The following is a 17,957-nucleotide window of genomic DNA, read 5'->3' as shown; positions in this document are numbered from 1 at the left end:
TCAATGAAACCTTGAAAGAGGGTCTACTACCTAAATGATAATAATAAAAATAATAATAATAATAATAATAATAATAATAATAATAATAATAATAATAATAATCACTAGCTGAACTCGGGACGGATATTGTTTATGAGATCGGCATTGTCCCTTGTTGATGTCACTCACTATCACGTAGTTCATTGTAATGTTGCTACATTTAACATCATATTTAAGAAGGTTACATGATAGCTGTGTCTTTTCAAATGTAGATATCACCTTGGAATCTGGCAGGAACAGAGAAACTGTTTCCCATCAATCCCTGAAAATTTCTTTTGGATATGTGAATTATTCTAGGAACAATTTACTCCAACGCCAAAAATAACCATTCATCCCATACCGAAATAAACGTTTGGTGTGGCTTTACCATAGCAGATATCAACATGAAAATTGGTATGGACAATGTAAATATCCATCCCATAAATCCCTGAAAATTTCACTTAGATATGTGTAGTATTCTACGAGTAATTTACGGCATCGCTGAAAATCAGCCTCCCACGGATATCGAAAAATAGCTACTGTTACTTTTTTATGGCAGGTATCAATACGAAAACTGGTATGAATTTATTTCACATATCATCCACCAAACCCTGTGAAAAGAATTTAGATATCTGTAAAACTCTGGGAGTAGTTTGCTCCTCCTCACGGATTTTTTTTTTAGCTAAAAGTCTTCACTTACGAATAAAAATGACAGCTAGGGCATGCCTACAGCAGGTGTGAACATGAAAATAGGCAGAAACAAAGCTTATATATCTTTAAAAAATCCCATAAAATTTCATTTGAATATATGTATTGGTATATGAGTTATTGAATCCGCCGCCGAAAATATCAGCTGCTCACCCACCCCCCACCCACTCTCCGAAATCTATGGTCAGGGAATGACTGGGCTACGGGTTGAGTGAGATATATATATATATATATATATATATATATATATATATATATATATATATATATATATATATATATATATAATTGGCATTTCATATAAGGGTACTCACTTCGTTAGAGGCATGTATCTTTGTTTTACAATTTGACGCATTTAAAATAATAAAGTAATACGCGTCCTGCTCTTGTTTATTTTAGTTTGGATAAATGTTAGTAAGCATACCATGAAATATTTTTCTGTAATTTCATACGATAAAGAAGTTAACGAGAGAGAGAGAGAGAGAGAGAGAGAGAGAGAGAGAGAGAGAGAGAGAGAGAGAGAGAGAGAGAGAGAGAGAGAGAGAGAGATTTTTTTTCTCCAAAAACTTCAGTCTATATTTCGTTTACAATGAAAACTCAGCATAGACTGAATTTATTGACGTATGTCAGGAAACTATAATATGATAGACCAATAAAAGAAAATGGGATGAAAAATTATTCAAACAACTACCCTGGCGCCATCTATCCGTAGAGTAACTTGTCTGGTTTTCAGTTGTTTTGATAGACCTTTTCCCGTTCCATGGACGAGGGTGTTTTTGTACTGGCATGAGGGACATTATAAATAAGCCCTCCTGTCCGTATGTCAGCAGTGACAGCAGTAGCTCAAGTGTAACACAGAACTAGAAGAAAACCAACAATTTTATTTAAAGGTATGTTTTATCGTTTTGATTATGTAAGCTATTAGTCAATAGCGAATTATTTTCCTTATTATATTTTATTCGTGTGAACTTAATTTCAAGCCGCCTTTGTTTTGCTTAATTTGGGCGTTGGGATCTCTATCTAATACATTAATTGCTGAAGGTATCGTGTTAAGATTAGTCTAGTACACCTGAAGTTGTGTAAATTGCAAGCTTTTTTTTAACTGTTTAATAAATTCTTATGCTGTAGTTCACTTGGAAAGCCAGTTATAAACCTATTTGGTATTGGTTCTACGTTTAATTCTTTTTTCATAATATTTGGGCATCAGTTCTACGTTTTTCTTTATTCATAATTTAAAGTATAAATTTTGTATATACGTATACCTTTCAATTTTCATGAACTGTTCAATGCAATGTTTTGTACACCAACTTATGAATCTAGTATGCTAAGTTCTTGATAATAAAGCATAAAAGTATGCCATTCTTGTGAAATAGTTTACCAACCTCCTTAATCCTTCAACCTGTTTAATTGTATTGGTTAGAATTCTAATAACCCGTTTAATATGCATTGCATAACATTAAGCACTTATTAATTAGCATTAAGACTTATAAGTATTAGCTATAAATTCTTTTAAATTTTTTACTTGGAAATTTACTAACTGCCATCCTACCGATGATATGAAATCTTGAAGCTTTTAATATTTGTTTTGATGGTTGGTTGTTAGGGATTTTCTTCATGTTTTCGTGCTCTAACTAAAATCTTTTCCGTTAACCTTTATTTTCTTTTTCAAATTATTCTAATTTTTCTTGCTCTTTAAGTACTTAAAGTGTGTCCCTTGGAATGCTTTATACATTGTAGCTCTCGAATGATTTAACTTTTATAAAGATATCTCTGCTAAAAGATTGCTTTGCCTGTCTAGATTCTATTAATTTTATACACTGTAGGTTTACTTGGAAGTTTATTATAACTTTATACCTAATTGGCTTATTAAATTATATTACCTTAAATGTATGAAAGGTGTAAGCCTTTTTCTGATCGCATCAAATTTACTTTCAGATGTATACCTCGGTTGCGCTAGTGCTTGTTACTCTTCTGCATCAATATAAGCATACTAATGCTGGATCTCTGGGACCGAATAATCCTAGGTTCTCTGGTCAAATATTGATAAATCCTGCCTCTAACTTCGGTGGTTTCGGTACGGGTGGAAACTTCTTTGTATCTGGTAACAGTGGAACAAGCACAAACTTTGGCTCTGGTTCCGGCCAAAATGCTGGGTCCTCCAACATAATAGTCGGACCTGCAACCCCAGCTAGTGTTAACGTGGGCTCTAATATGATAGGAGGTAGCAGTGGTCAGGGTAGTTTATCACTAGGCAATAACTTCATCCAGGGGCAAGTTGCAACTAGTGGACAAAGTTCTGGTGGTTCTAGCAACTTTTTTGCCAACCAGGGCCAGACAGGAATTTCTTCTGGACCATCTAGCCTGTCTGGCGCAGGCATCCAGATCATAAATTTAGGACAATCTGGTCGAGGCTCTTCAGGATCTGGACAATCTAGTGGGTCCAGCTTTGGATTCAACCAAAATCAGGGGTCAAGTGGGCAGTCTTCTGGAAGGGTGATCGGAGGGTCTTTTGGATCCGGACAATCTAGCGGATCCAGCTTTGGATTTAACCAAAATCAGGGGTCAAGTGGGCAGTCTTCTGGAACAGTGATTGGAGGGACAGATGGACTTTTAACTGGATCTGGATTTATCAATCGGGGACAGGGTAACTTTGTCTCTAGTTCTGGCCAAGGTAGTGTCATTGGCTCTGGTCCAGTGATTGGTGGAACAGGTGGATTTGTAACTGGATCTGGATTTGTCAATCAGGGACAAGGCAGCTTTATCTCTAGCTCTGGTCAAGGCAGTGGATCGGGCATCAGATTTGTCAACCAAGGATTTGGCAGCCAGTCTTTTGGTTCCTCAAATCAGGGTAACTTTGCACAAATTTTGGCTCCAGAGACCATAACAGTGACTGATACTACAACAATCGACAGTTTTGTTACTGTAACGGAAACTATCCTGAACAGTGTACCAGTCACTATAACGGGATTTGCATATAACACAGTTACTGTTACTACTAGAGGAGTAAGTATGTTTATAGTTTACTTTAAATGTGGTATTAAATTTTTCAGGAACCTATATTATAACATACTTGTTTACTTAAAAAATATTTACAACTTGGGTTTCTCTTAGAGCTTTAAATCTTTTCTATAAAAAAATATTTACATGGGTTTGCATTAGAGCTTTAAATCTTTTCTATAATAGCTTTAGAGTGGCTACAACAATGAATTTAGCATCTAGTGTTATTGATTAATGATCTATGTTTATGCTGCTTAGGTCTTGTAAGCCTTATTTAAAGCATTGGCATCTTTTTAATTTCCAACAGCTTCACCAAACTCAAGTGGATGATATTATGTCGCTAGCCACTACAATTGTAGAAAGGCCAGTGACAGAGTTTGTAACTACCGCAAAGTCAAACTTCGTTTACGTGACTGAAGTTTCTGTGGACATCTTTACCATTACTCACAGTGCCCATCTGATTTCTCAAACAACATTCACGACTGTAGTTGTTCAAACGTAAGTAGTTTTTGTTTATTTAGGTAGCAAATTTTTACTTTTCGCCTTGACAATGAATTTAATGCAATATCTCAAGTTTCCTGATTATTAAATGAGACTGTAAAGCTCCTTGAGTTACTATTCAAATTAGAACTTTTTACATGGACTATACTCTAATTGGCAGTAAGTTAGTTTTAAGAATCTTATAACTAAAATTTGAGCAAAAAGTTTTTCATTATAGTTGGGCAATTCTCCCATGCCTTAATATTTTTTACCATAGAATCTTTGTCAATACTGAGGCGATGGCATTTTGTAGTGTTTCTTTAATTAGGTGATTATATGAAATTAAAATCTCTTCTAGAGTCTCTGCTCTTTTGAAGAGATTTAATTCTCTTCAGGGTGATTCGAAGTCTTGATTTGGTGTCGCAGGACTAATAACTTTTAAAAGATAAATATCGGAGTTCTCTCTGCAACCATTTATGGACGACATAATTCCTACACTCCTTAATTCCTACACATCTTGAGTAATACTGTCTTCTAAACCTTGTAGGTACACCTGCAAGGGTCAACCACTAGGAGGGTGGGTTTACAGAGGCTTGATTTTTATCCTCGACCTAGTTTTGGATCTTTGTTTCTTGTATTTTTAAGATGCCTATTTCGCTGAGGTCATCACCTTAGTTGTTAAAGGGCTCGGTTATCAAGAAGAAACTTCATTTTTACTAAAATAATGGCAGTTACTAAATATTATGCATTAATTATGTTTTTTTTTTTTTTCAGATTGACACTGACTTCTCCGATCGTTAGGACTTCTCTATCTACTTCGGTTGCTGTTTCCACTGAATACCGGACTGTTGTTAATACCGTATTCTCTCATGGTTATAACTGATTTTAAGTTCGACAGGAAACCCAGTTTTATATATTTAAATCAACGTCTGTGATATTTTAACCAAATTGTAATGTAAAATAAAAAAAAGGCCGAAAATATGTAGTTTTAAAGTTCTATCCTAATCTTATGATGGGGCTAATGAGTACTTATTTTATTTTATAATTTTAAAAATGGGCTAATGCTGTTTTTTGTGTACGTTTTCAAAACCCTCTTGATAAGCTTGGAAGTGCAATCCATGGATCAGAATGACAAATTATGTTGAACTGAATGGTATGCCCATGTCCCTTCAGCAGCTGCCAGCTTTTTTTCTTTTTCTCCAAATCCTTCCTTCTGCAGGAAGGTGGTCATTGACTTGATGGATGAGGCGGATGCATCGACACGCTTATGTCTGTGTGTTTTTATGTGACGCTCAATGTCATATTTTCAACCATTCGCTGTTGAAAACTATGATGTACACTTGATACATATGACATCACTTTCACTTTTTGTTTTCTAATGTAGGGCTGTTCTTTTTTAAGTCTGTTGAAGGTAGCTTTCCTTTTAGTTGACATGATTTCCGAAATGCCTATCCTCCATCAAGGGCTGGTTGTGTACTAACCGACATAATGGCAACAGAGATAGGTATCGGCTGTTCACTGTATCCTACAGTGACTCATAAGTGTACTACAGTTTGCAACTTTGTTCCCTTTTGTTTGTATAAAGAAAACTTGGCTGCACTGTGTGAGGCAGCTAAGTGAACCTTAGAAATTTGTAAGAAAAATAAAAATTTCATCCATTCTTAAACTACACATAGGCAGTGGCAATTGGGGGACAAATGTGGGACATATGGCTGGAAGGGTGACATTAAGGCGTTCACTATAGAGTGATTTTTAGGGGAATAAGGAGTCTAAATGGGGGACTGTCTCCCTTAGATTGGGACGTATGGTCACCCTACTCATAACCAAGGTTGTTCTAGTACAGTGCTGTTCAATAACTTTGTTATTGTTAGCATGACTAAAGTTAAAAAGAGTTCATAGCAACAATTTATACACCTCGGAACTGTACAAGAAACACGAGTAAAGATTTTCAGAGAACTAAGATGGCAACGATGAAAATTAAGAATGAAAGTACACGAAAATGGACCAACACTTTACCTTTTCGGAGATTAATAGCAATACTAACTACATTTTGAGTACGATAAGACCAAAAAATTAACAGCCAGATGTCATATAGTTAATGTTACTTCTAAAATTGCGTGCCTGCTAGCTACGCAATTAATTTCCCAAGCTATAAACTGTAACACAGCAGAGTTTTATCCTTACACGTTCTCTGACGATTTCAGCCATGCACATGATGTTCGTTAGAAATATTTACCCAAGAAACTGTCCGGTTATATCTACACAATAGGGTAATGGCAATGTCCGGTTATATCTACACAATAGGGTAATGGCAATGATTGCCGATGTCATTAGTGAGAGCAAAGGTCAAAACATCCTAAAGGTGCGTCCACACGGTCGAACAGTTTGTCGGACAAAACTGTTACCATACCTAAATTAAAAAAGAATGACGTCATAAACGTGGAAATGAGGGAAGTTGATATGGTAACAAACAGTGGTACCAGATGAAGCTGACTACCAGGATTTCTACTCGTTTTACCAGACAGACTGGAAGAAATGTCCGGAGCTGATATCCGCTGGCATCTCTTAACTATGTCAGTTATAATCTGCACTCGAGAATCAAGAAGTAGTTATCAGCTTCAAGTACGGAGCATCATAACCAAGTACACCATAAAATTAAAGCAATTCAATAAATTAACTTATGCAGCATGATTATTCCTGATGTTTTGAGAACGATGGAATGGCACATGGAAGGACTAGTTGCAAAGACGGAGCGAAAAGAGGAGCCATTCATCCATTTTCAAGGAATTGATTATGAATCACTTTAAAACTATACTGATGGACCCAAACGCTTTATACATTTTATCGGAGAACTAAACACCTTTATAGCTAGGCAGGACATATAAAAGAGGAAGCATTTTTCCAGAAGCACGTCTGGAAGTTTAAAGAATCACATATGCCTAACTTAAAATACCCCTTCAGTGAACTGAGGATGTTAATGTTATCAACGTGCAATGTATAGCCTATAATATTCCAAGAAATAACTGTTTGAGACTGGTCATACTTCGGATTGTGTGTTCGTAACTAAATCCAAATTGTTTCAGTGATGAAGATAAAATGTTCAAAATTGGTTTCCCATGTTCTCGGAGAGAGAGAGAGAGAGAGAGAGAGAGAGAGAGAGAGAGAGAGAGAGAGAGAGAGAGAGACGAATTTTCCTCACGATCAAACACTTACAGGAAATGAAACTAAGGTGTCCATAATTGAAACAGATTGTTATGCTATACTCGTATATCGAAAAACCATAATTTGGTTGTGCAAATGTCTTCTGTACCAACCTCGTCCTTTTTTAATTTTCCAATTTGCGTAGCTCTTTTAATGACCATATTCTTTTCGACTTCTAAATCAGTTGGTCATTCCACCTCTCGGAAGTTCTGACGTTAATTTATTTAATGCTGCTACACTATTATTTCTGTCTTTGTGAAAATTTGCTTTGATATTTTAAAAGCATGGGTTCTGACAGTACTGTTTGATTAGCAACTGAGCCTCTCTTTTATCTCAAAGCCGACTTTCCTCCACAACTGAATTACAACTAGTTATGTTTACAGGGAACGTGATACGTAATTTTCTAAAAGTTAAAGTTAATCTGGTATACAAGTTGAACTCCGTCCATAGTGCCACTCCGCCTCCGGAATGTCTGAAGCTCGGACTCTTACGAACAAAGGCACTGTCCGACACACCACTTTGTGCTCGTTATTGACGTCATTAACGCTTCCTTCATAATGTTACCAGGTAACAATGGTGTTAGACTAACACTGTTTGCCCGAGGTTTCCCCATCTTTTATCACCTCCATTTGTGCCCGCCGATCACTCTCCCACCTTGCGTCTTGAAACGGGGTATGGTAACAGTGTTTGCCCGTCGGGGACTGCCCGGTAGTGTGGACACGGGCTTACTATCGTATTTACAGTTCGGGCAAGACAACACTAGCAGGGCAAATTCTATTAATACTTGCATATCGTTTCATCCCATAAATCCACCGTAGAGCATATTAAGTATTTGCACGTTCAAAGATTCGAGCAGTTGTTTGGATACAAATGTAACTAAAGATATGTGCCCTTTTGCATTTATCTATAATAGTTAAACCCCATCCAAAAGAGGGTCAAATGCAGGACGAGTACTCTTACCAGCGTAATTTTCTCATTTTGAAATAGTTACAAGATCATTTCCAAGCAGGCAAAGATACGACTTTGGCTAGATGCAAAGCCGAGGACAAAAGGAATGGACAGGCGATGTAGTCCCTAGTCAGGCACCCATCCAGTGCCCCAACATCAGGCACAGGTACTCCAATGTTTTGCTCGCGATTTTCTAATCTATTCAGTCTTCTACACTAGTAATCACCACCCATACCACAGGCTTAGTACAGTGTCTACCCACTGCTCATTTGCCCCTTTCGTGGATAGGGCTTCAGTTCTTCCTATCCTAAAGTATGCTACGGTCTTGATCACAATGCTTGTTTGGCATCAATATAAAAAGTTTTTACCTCATGCCAGTTTCATACTGCTCCAGAGTTTTGACTGCCAAACACCAAGGGCCCAAAGTTAGGCATTTGTATGTAGAATAGAGTTCTACTGCGTCCGCTAGTTTTTTTTTTTTCTTCTATAAAACCCCTAAAGGAACCAAACTAAATGGGATAGCAGAGTTAACATTAACCCGACACAGGGTTTTACTTTTGTTCTCTACTAAATTACTGCCGCCCTCAAAGGCCCCCGCCTCACGAAGGGCAAATGCTGGGTATGCACAGAATTGGGAAAACAACAACTCACCCCCGCTACGATTGTTTACCCGTAGTTTCTTCATCCAAGAAAATCACCACCACCACCCATACCACAAAATTGGTAACAGTAAATTTGCTTTTCGCGTGGGAGGGCTTTTACCCGGCTAGGCACAACTCAATTAGGCCACGCTTATTGCATTTAACAAATACCCTTAAAACTACCACCAATCATAGTAGCATTGTTCGGTTACCTACAAAATCATTGTCCGCCCCCCCCCCCCCCACCAAATTTAGCATACAAAACATCATGACTGTTTGAATATTTATAACAATAACTCTCTATGTATTGTTAGCAAAAATACAAAAATAAAACATACCAATCCTATCTGGATTAACCATAGGACTATATTAAACTCGCCAATAACCTTAAGTCAACACCAGTGACGTACGCAAGTGCTAAATTTCAAAGTTCATTATTTGGTAATGAACTTGGTTTATTTTGAATGCTCGTCACTGCTACAAATTTAAGGATTTATTAAAAAAAAAAATTGCTGCCTTACGATTTCTTAAGTTTTTATGAACAAATGGAAGAGTTCACCCGTCTCCCGATATTGATATTAAGTTACACACAACAATTTAATGTGTCAAGAAATTAATGACTCAAAAGTAGTTGTCCCAAAATGTCAAAATTTCTGCTTGACAGAATAAGCTTAGCGTTCTTTCAATAATACATTCGTACCTTCCTCAAATACTTTTAGGCTCTAGGAACAATTACCATACACAAACCACAGTCCCTTAAAACCCAAAAGACCGAATAATAGTAAAGGAGCTTTGCAGTAAGCCTTACACAAGCTAAATTATGGAAAAAAAAATTAAGGAAACTTGATGTTTAAAGTTAAATAATTCTGCAGAAGGCCTTCCACGACGTTTAAATAAAACTTAATTTAAATTAATCAATAAGTTAAAGGTTTAATAAATTAAGAAGTTAAAGTTTTAGTTTAATTGTCAGATTCCACGAGGTCCAATTAAAAATTATGACGGCAACCACCCCATGCGTTAGTTGTAACAAAGTTAGCAAATGTTACTGAGGTGGCAAGTAGCCCCTATTCAGGTTCTTTGTAAAGGATGTGACTGTAGTAGTCAACGCTTGCGTTACTGTAGTAGTTTCTTCTTGAACCAACGTTTGCGTACTCCACACTGGCACAGTCAACACCTGTTAAATAAAGTTTACTTTAGAAAATTTTTATAATCTTATGCATAAACATTGGGACAAAAATTAAATTAATAAAACACAAAGCTACTTTTAAAAGCTTCAAAAATTAAAATTTCCAGTCTGGTGGCAGAATATTTTTAAATGAACAGGAAGAATCTTAAAACTTATATGTTCACAACTCACTAGTATTTTACCAAAAGACTTAAATGATTAATACTTACGGAATGAGCAACAGAGACATGCGTGATACTCTGCCAAAATCGTACAGTCTGAGTTGTTGTTACAAAGCTAGTGAAGACTGAAGTCACAGTCAGGGTTGGCGTGACCATAATTTCCACAGTTCTAATTATAACAGGAGTAGAAGTCACCCTCATAACAGATGTAACTGTTCGTGGGTTTGCCGGGAAGTAACTGTACACTGTGACAAATGCGGTGACAACTTCATTGACATTGGTAGTTTCTGTTATCCACACATCACTAGTTACTCTCACTCTTAGGGGATGAGTCTTTAAAACCTGTTAATAAAAAGATTTGTTACCATTCGCAGAGTAAAAAGTAAAATGTTGTCTAGCAAAGGTTATGCAACAAAGTTTTCAAAACTGATCGAGCAAAGGTCACATAATAAAAAGTTTAAATTCACGGTTAATAAAAATCATAATAGCTCCAAGGAAATTGGAAAAATTCCATGATTTTGTCATCCCATAGGGCCACAATTATTCTTTTATGTCAATAGTTGAAAAATGTCCATACTTACAGTTTCTGTCCTAGTCTCTGTAAATGGAGTAACAGTTGCCGGTGCCAGTGCAGAAGTAAGCCTGTGAGTTTCATAGTTTGGGGCTATCTGGCAGCTAGCCTGTAACAAGTATTGAATTACCAAATTATTTTTTTTTCCAGTTTTGAAAGTCTTCAGTAAAGTCAAGCAGAAGAAATTATTTTTGAAGGTTATGAGTATTCAAGGTATAATTTCCAAGCTCCAGTTGAGTTTTATTTGCAAAACAATACTTACCAGTAAGAAGACCGATGTTAAGATAATCAAGAGAGTAGCCATCTGCAAAAGTGTAAAAACAGGAATAAAATTATCAAGGCAGTGAAGACAATAAAGTCCCACACCATTGCTAATTTAGGGAAAGATATTTAAGATTTACCAAACAATCTGAGAAAAATTCAGAAGTTTGAAATCTAGGTATAACAAGAACCCTAAACGTTAGTCTTTTAAAATTTAGGTATAAGAGAGCCCTAGGGTATTAAACAGTATTTCATGAGGTAGAAAGTTACCAATAGAAAAAGGAATTGAACCGATATAAAAAAAAAATTAAAGAAAATTAGCCTAGTTATAAGTTGCATAAAAATCTGGTATAAAGTTTTCTTTAAATATCAAAGGGTTTAGGAATATAGCACCTGTGATCCTGAGACCCAGATTATTTGAACTTTTAACAGCAATAAAGGTAAATTCAATATTTCACTTTAAATTGAATTTGGATAGTTTAACTATTGATATAGTTATTGATATTAACTATATGCTAAAAGTTGTTGCGTATGATAAATTCAAAATATCAAATAGTAAATTTTAATTAGAATAAGAAATCAAATTTAATTTATCAACAAAGTGTGGTTCATATAACTGTTACAGTTTAATGTAAGTGTCAAATTATTGTAAGTTAACTTAAGTATCCTTATCAGGAGTAGGGCAATGCAAAAAGGTAAAAATGTATAGGGCAATGCAAAAAGGTCAGTTTTATATGCATCATGGCACTAAAGTAAAAGTCTTCGAAAAGTTATATAACTTAACCGCTCAAGTGCTATAAGAGACTGTACTGCATATAATTTTAATTTACATATAAAACATAAGTTATAAGAAATTTAATATTAAGGTAGACCGCCCTGGACCAATGGCGTAGCTAAGGGAAGGGAGTGCAAGGGGGACAAGGGGGACAATTGATCCCCCCCGGGGGGAAAATCTTACCCCCCTGACAGGTCTTCTTGCCACCCCTCAGAATTTAAAGTTTTCATGTCGTTTGTTTTAATATCTCTAATGTAGGATTGTACATCTATATTATGCGATCAAAGTCTAAGTTAAACAGAGCTTTCAACACTGATATCTACAGGTTTTAATACACACTACATGGAGTCAGAAATATAATAATTTACTCATTTGTTACTAATTAAATAATAACAGTAAATTTGGATACGGTCATACGGAAAAAAAAAAAAGACTATGCTGCTGAAAATTGTACAATTGAAACTTAAATCCTATTGCTATCGCAAATTATGTGGATATGTTGCTACTAGCGATGCCTGGAAGACAATTAATAGCGGAGGAAAACTAATGTGTTGGGTAACATATTATACTCCCAACTCTACTACACAATTTCGTAATTTATTTTAATAGGAAACAAATCTTACACCCACAACTCCATTATCCAATTTCGTAATTTATTTAAATAAATTGTCTTGATTGGAAGTGACTATTCCTATTAAAGTAGTTCATACTACAACCAATCTTACAAACGCATAATATTAATGTAAAATTTTAAATCATAAGTTTTTAGTTATGTTCACTATTTAACTCCACTTACGAAATGTATGAATATGTCACCAAGTTAAATATGCATCGTAGTACTTCACTTTGTAAAATTATCACTGAAGCCGACTAGTATTTGTGTAAATAAGAGACAAAAAAAACTGCAATTGCATATTATTTCTACGGCTTTCCAAGACGTGTAGGCCTACCGAAACAGTATAATGAGCTGTGCTTTTGCAACCAAGTCTAGAATAATGAAATTACTGGACTTTAGAAAGTCCATTCAAACTAGTTATCGAAACAAACTCACTGTACCACAGAAGAATTAATGATCAAACTGCATAGCTCTATGTCCAGGGAGGGTACCCCCTACACAAGATGAGTGGAGTTGACCATACGATTATCCCCCTCCCCCTTAGATAATCATGAAACTATTGAAGCTGAACTCACAAGTCTTCCAAATAGTACATCTGATTTTCATGTCCAAGATCAACAAAACTATTCTGGATGAAGTCTTCCAAATAGTAAATCTAATTTTCATGTCCAAGATCAACAAAACTATTCTGGATGAAGTCTTCCAAATAGTAAATCTAATTTTCATGTCCAAGATCAACAAAACTATTCTGGATGAAGTCTTCCAAATAGTAAATCTAATTTTCATGTCCAAGAAAAACAAAACTATTCTGGATGCTCAGAATGCATATCAGTCACTCAGACTGCTGGATTACAAGCCCCCTGCCGCAGAGGTTCGGCCCCTGAAGTCTCACATAGGGATGCCCCCTTCAAATATGACCTTGCCCCATGCTTGCCCCCCTTCTGAGACAACCCTGGATACGCCACTGCCCTGGATCACTAAACAACTTCACGTCAACCACATAAAGCACACTCATTACCTCGATAGTACACATGATCATAAACGTCACAAATGGGTACCAAATACTACGAAGGTCGTAGCCTTAAAAAACGAAACAATAAAATATTACTACTCACTTTGCAATACGTTAAACAATTATTAACAGAGAGCTTTGAAACTGGATCACAACTGTGTTTGACCAAACGTTGACCGAAATCTTAAATTATACCTCGGTTTTGAGCCTCGGCCACTGCCAATAGCACACAGTATAGGTGATTAAGTCGTTGCTGCATAAGGTTGTTTTACGTTTACAGAACTACTCACTTCAGGGATGACGTCATTGGTCCAAGGAGCTAAGAGCGGTTAGTCGGAGACTTCGGCGAACAAGGATGTGCCAAAAAAAAAAAATAAAGATTTACAAGAATGTTTTCAAAAGTTCACCCAGAGAACATGAAGCTCTATGCAATATGTTATAAATCAACACAACTTCATGACGCAAGAGAAAATTATTTTCCTTTTAATATCTCTTTGCACACCATCATTATTATTTAATGTGTTGTATAAGAGACAGCAATTTGTTTATTTAGAATGACCGATCTAGTGAATTGTAATGCTTAAAACACAGAAAAAATTACTGCTGGTAAAAGTGATATGCTTATTTTTCCCAGGTTTGGAAGCCTTAACTTTTTAATCAATTTATGTTCGAAAATTAGGTATTATTCTTGTAAATATGATGGTCAAATAGTTACGTTTTCAAAGATATACCAATATTATTAACATTTTACTCTCTGAACTTGGGACAGATATTCTTTATGAGATCGGCATTGTCCCTCGTTGATGTGTCTCATTATCACGTAGTTCACTGTAATGTTGCTACATTTAACATCATATTTAAGAAGGCTACATGCTAGCCGTGTCTTTTCAATTGTAGATATTACCATGGAATTTGACAGGAACAGAGAAACTATGTTTCCATTCAATCCCTGAAATTTTCATTTGCATATGCATTATTATTCAAGGAACAATTTATTCCAACGCCAAAACTAACCATCCATCCCATACCAAAATAAACGTTTGCTGTGGCTTTACTATGACAGATATCAACATGAAAATTGGTATGGACAAAGTAAATATCCGAAAAATGGTTTACTGTGACTTTTCTATGGCAAGTATCAATACGAACCTTGGTATGAATTTAGTTCACAAAACACCCATCAAACCCTGTGAAAATCATTTGGATATCTGTAAAACTCTAGGAGTAGTTTGCGGTTCCTCGCTAATTTCTTAGCTAAAATCGTCACTTACGAACAAAAGTGGCAGCCAGGGCATGCTTATAGCAGGTGTGGACATGAAAATTGACAGAAACAAAGCTTACATATATACATATATATATATATATATATATATATATATATATATATATATATATATATATATATATATATATACATATATAGATACCTTAAAATTTAATTTTAATATATGTATTGGTATAGGAGTTATTGACTTCGCCGCCAAAAATATCAGCTTCTCCGCCCACCCCCCACCCGCACTCCAAAATCTATGGTGAAGGAATGACTGGGCTACGGGTTGGGTGAGATAGCTTAAAAAAATATGGCCTTTCATATAAGGTCACTCACTTCGTTCGTGACAACAAGATAGTACATCATACACATATAAATGCATACATACATACACACATATATATTCACACTAATAAAAAGATTTCTTCTTATCAATATGGTATTGCCTTCCATTTAGAATTTGATATTTTGTTTTGTATAATATATATATATATATATATATATATATATATATATATATATATATATATATATATATATATATATATATATATATATATTTATTTATACAAAAACAAAATATCAAATCCTAAACGAAGCAATACCATATTGATAAGAAGAAATCTGTATATTAGTATGAATATTAAACTTCCAAGTATCTCTTAGATGCCTATTATCTTTGTTAATAAACGAACTTAATATGAACTAGACATCCTAAGTCAGCACTTCAATTTATTATGAAAAGTGTTATTTACATTGCTGATGAGTTATATTTTTGCAAGACGTTTGTACAAAAAGCCATATAAGTGAATTCCTTTCCCTTACGTTTTCCTTATTTTCTTTCTTCACTAAGCTTATTTTCCTGTTGAAGCCTTTTTGCTTATAGCATCCTTTTATTCCAACTGGGGGTTGTAGGTTACCTAGTAATAATAATAATAATAATGATAATAATAATAATAATAATAATAATGACTAGCCAAATACAGCTTTACCTCCCCTATGGATTTCCTGATTGCCATCAAAGGACTTACCAGCGAAGGAGTTATCGCTTCATTCGACATATAGTCCCTTTTCACTAATGGTCCCGTGTTTGAGATCATCCAACGGATCTTGGATAGACACTTGAACCCTTCCTCTCAACATCCTAGAGCATGCCTTCTACACTCTCCTGGAGATATCCACCAAGAAGGCCCCTGTACATACAAAAGCATGGTATCGTAATGGGGTCCCCTTCAGAGTCCTATTAGCCAACATTTACGTGAGGGTTATCGGGGAGAGAGTTTTTGCTCATATAGATTGTTCAAAAATATACATCCGCTATATCGACGACACTTTTGTAAAAGCACCCTCCTCTCAAAACATTGAAAAACAACATAGGACCTTTGAGGAGTGTAGTTCCCTAATATTCATGCTGAACCATCAGGACAATGGCCGTCTTCCCTTCCTGGATGTTCTTGGTCTTGGCTACCACTGTTTTGAACTACTGTCTATAGGAAGCCCATGAACCTAGGGATCTACTTGAATGGTGACAGTGAGTGTCCCACTAGATACAAGACCTCCAGTATCAGAGCTTACATTTGTCAGGCCCTCTCTCATTGTTCTTTCTGGACGGAGGAGACCCACAAGGGACTGGATAGGATCGCCCAGGTCCTAATGAACAATGGTTACTCAAGAGACAGGCCTACCAAGAGGTCAAACGTGCTATGGACAACTGGCATAAGATCAAGTCCAGCAATGGAAATACGACTTCCAGAGTTAAACTTTTTTTAAAGGTATTATGCACTATTAATACCAACGGGATGATGAGGCCATGAAGAACATAATCAGGAACCACGTTGTACCTGTTCAAAAGGATACTAAAATTAATTTTATTATCTACTATCAGACTACCAGGACAAGTTCCTTAATCATGAAGAATAACTCGACCCCTACTGTATAGGACTTCCTGAAGAAGTCCGTCGAATATTCTTATCAATACCCAGGCTATGGATCCCCCTGCCATTATATTGGAATTCTGAGGATGACACTATCCAAAAGATTGTACTGTCACATTCAACAAGGTACCATTAAAAAACACTAACTCCTTATGCATAACAAGAATATCCTACAAGACGAAATCATTAAAAATACCAATATCATCGGCAATGCTTCAAACAGCAGATCATGGAGGCCCTGCTCATTCAGCAATAGAAACCGAATCTCAATAAGACCCGAGAGATGTTCCTCTTCTCCTCCTGCCATAAGAACACTGTCCAATGATTCTCTAACTCCAATGAAGATGGCGATAATCAGCGGTCCGCTGCCTGCCTGCGACTGAGACTCTCCAGATGAACGCCTCCGCTAATCATAAAGCAGCACAAGACTCTCTGAATCTGGAATCTTAGCGGAAGAACCGCTTGCCTGAATCCGAGCCTCGTTATGGCAGCGTGCCAGCCAATCAGAGCACTATATTGGAAGCCCCGTTCAGACCAGCTGAGACTCAGAATCCTCCCAGCCTTGAAAGTCGTACTCCGAGAAACAACTTGACTGAAATGGACCCATTCCCAGTGAGCACCCTAGCCAGTAGCAGAGTAGCTCCAGCCCGACCCAGCATGAACTTTACCCGGAACTACCAAGCAGCAACCAGCGCCAGACTTAACGAACCATTCCAAGGGATATAAGTAAAGCTAGCCAACCCATATTCATTCAGACTAAGATTGATGATGCAATCCAGCACCCTCTCATAACATGTAACAGCCGATCTTAACCACCGATTTTGATTGCATATTTTAAAAATAAAATCATAAAAATTCCTTCTATGCATTTTGCTCGCCTGACTGATGTCCAACTAGCACAGCTGCTAGTGAAGTGCGGTACAAATGTGAGAAAGAAAGTTTGAGCCATTGAAAAGCTCAATTGTAGGATAATTGCCACTGAAGCCACTATTATTTTCAATGAAACCTTGAAAGAGGGTCTACTAGCTAAATGATAATAATAATAATAATAATAATAATAATAATAATACAAATAATAATAATAATAATAATAATAATAATAATAATAATAATAACTAGCTGAACTCGGGACGGATATTGTTTATGAGATCGGCATTGTCCCTTGTTGATGTCACTCA

The 17,957-nt window shown here is 36.1% G+C and overlaps 2 protein-coding genes across 3 annotated transcripts; one reads left to right on the top strand and one right to left on the bottom strand.

Moving 5' to 3' along the window:
- Positions 1 to 2,649: 2,649 nt before the first annotated feature.
- LOC137614446 (loricrin-like) lies at positions 2,650 to 5,182 on the top strand. The gene is made up of 3 exons (XM_068344255.1): positions 2,650 to 3,729; positions 4,031 to 4,221; positions 4,978 to 5,182. The coding sequence occupies exons 1-3, from the start codon at positions 2,662 to 2,664 to the stop codon at positions 5,084 to 5,086; spliced, it is 1,368 nt and encodes a 455-aa protein (XP_068200356.1). The 5' UTR covers positions 2,650 to 2,661; the 3' UTR covers positions 5,087 to 5,182.
- Positions 5,183 to 9,939: 4,757 nt separating this feature from the next.
- LOC137614452 (chondroitin proteoglycan 1-like) lies at positions 9,940 to 13,789 on the bottom strand. Of its 2 annotated transcripts, none has more exons than XM_068344261.1 (5): positions 13,679 to 13,789; positions 11,174 to 11,215; positions 10,922 to 11,020; positions 10,389 to 10,682; positions 9,940 to 10,167 (listed from the first exon to the last, which is right to left on the bottom strand). In XM_068344261.1, the coding sequence occupies exons 2-5, from the start codon at positions 11,213 to 11,215 to the stop codon at positions 10,036 to 10,038; spliced, it is 567 nt and encodes a 188-aa protein (XP_068200362.1). In that variant the 5' UTR covers positions 13,679 to 13,789; the 3' UTR covers positions 9,940 to 10,035. The 2 variants fall into 2 exon arrangements, with proteins under 2 accessions (XP_068200362.1, XP_068200361.1); XM_068344260.1 differs by lacking the exon at positions 13,679 to 13,789 and adding an exon at positions 13,582 to 13,611.
- Positions 13,790 to 17,957: the final 4,168 nt, after the last annotated feature.

Source organism: Palaemon carinicauda, chromosome 20 (assembly GCF_036898095.1).
Source record: "Palaemon carinicauda isolate YSFRI2023 chromosome 20, ASM3689809v2, whole genome shotgun sequence".
NCBI lineage: Eukaryota > Metazoa > Arthropoda > Malacostraca > Decapoda > Palaemonidae > Palaemon > Palaemon carinicauda.
Note: the sequence above shows the minus strand (reverse complement) of the source record. Positions and strands in the feature narration are given on the sequence as shown.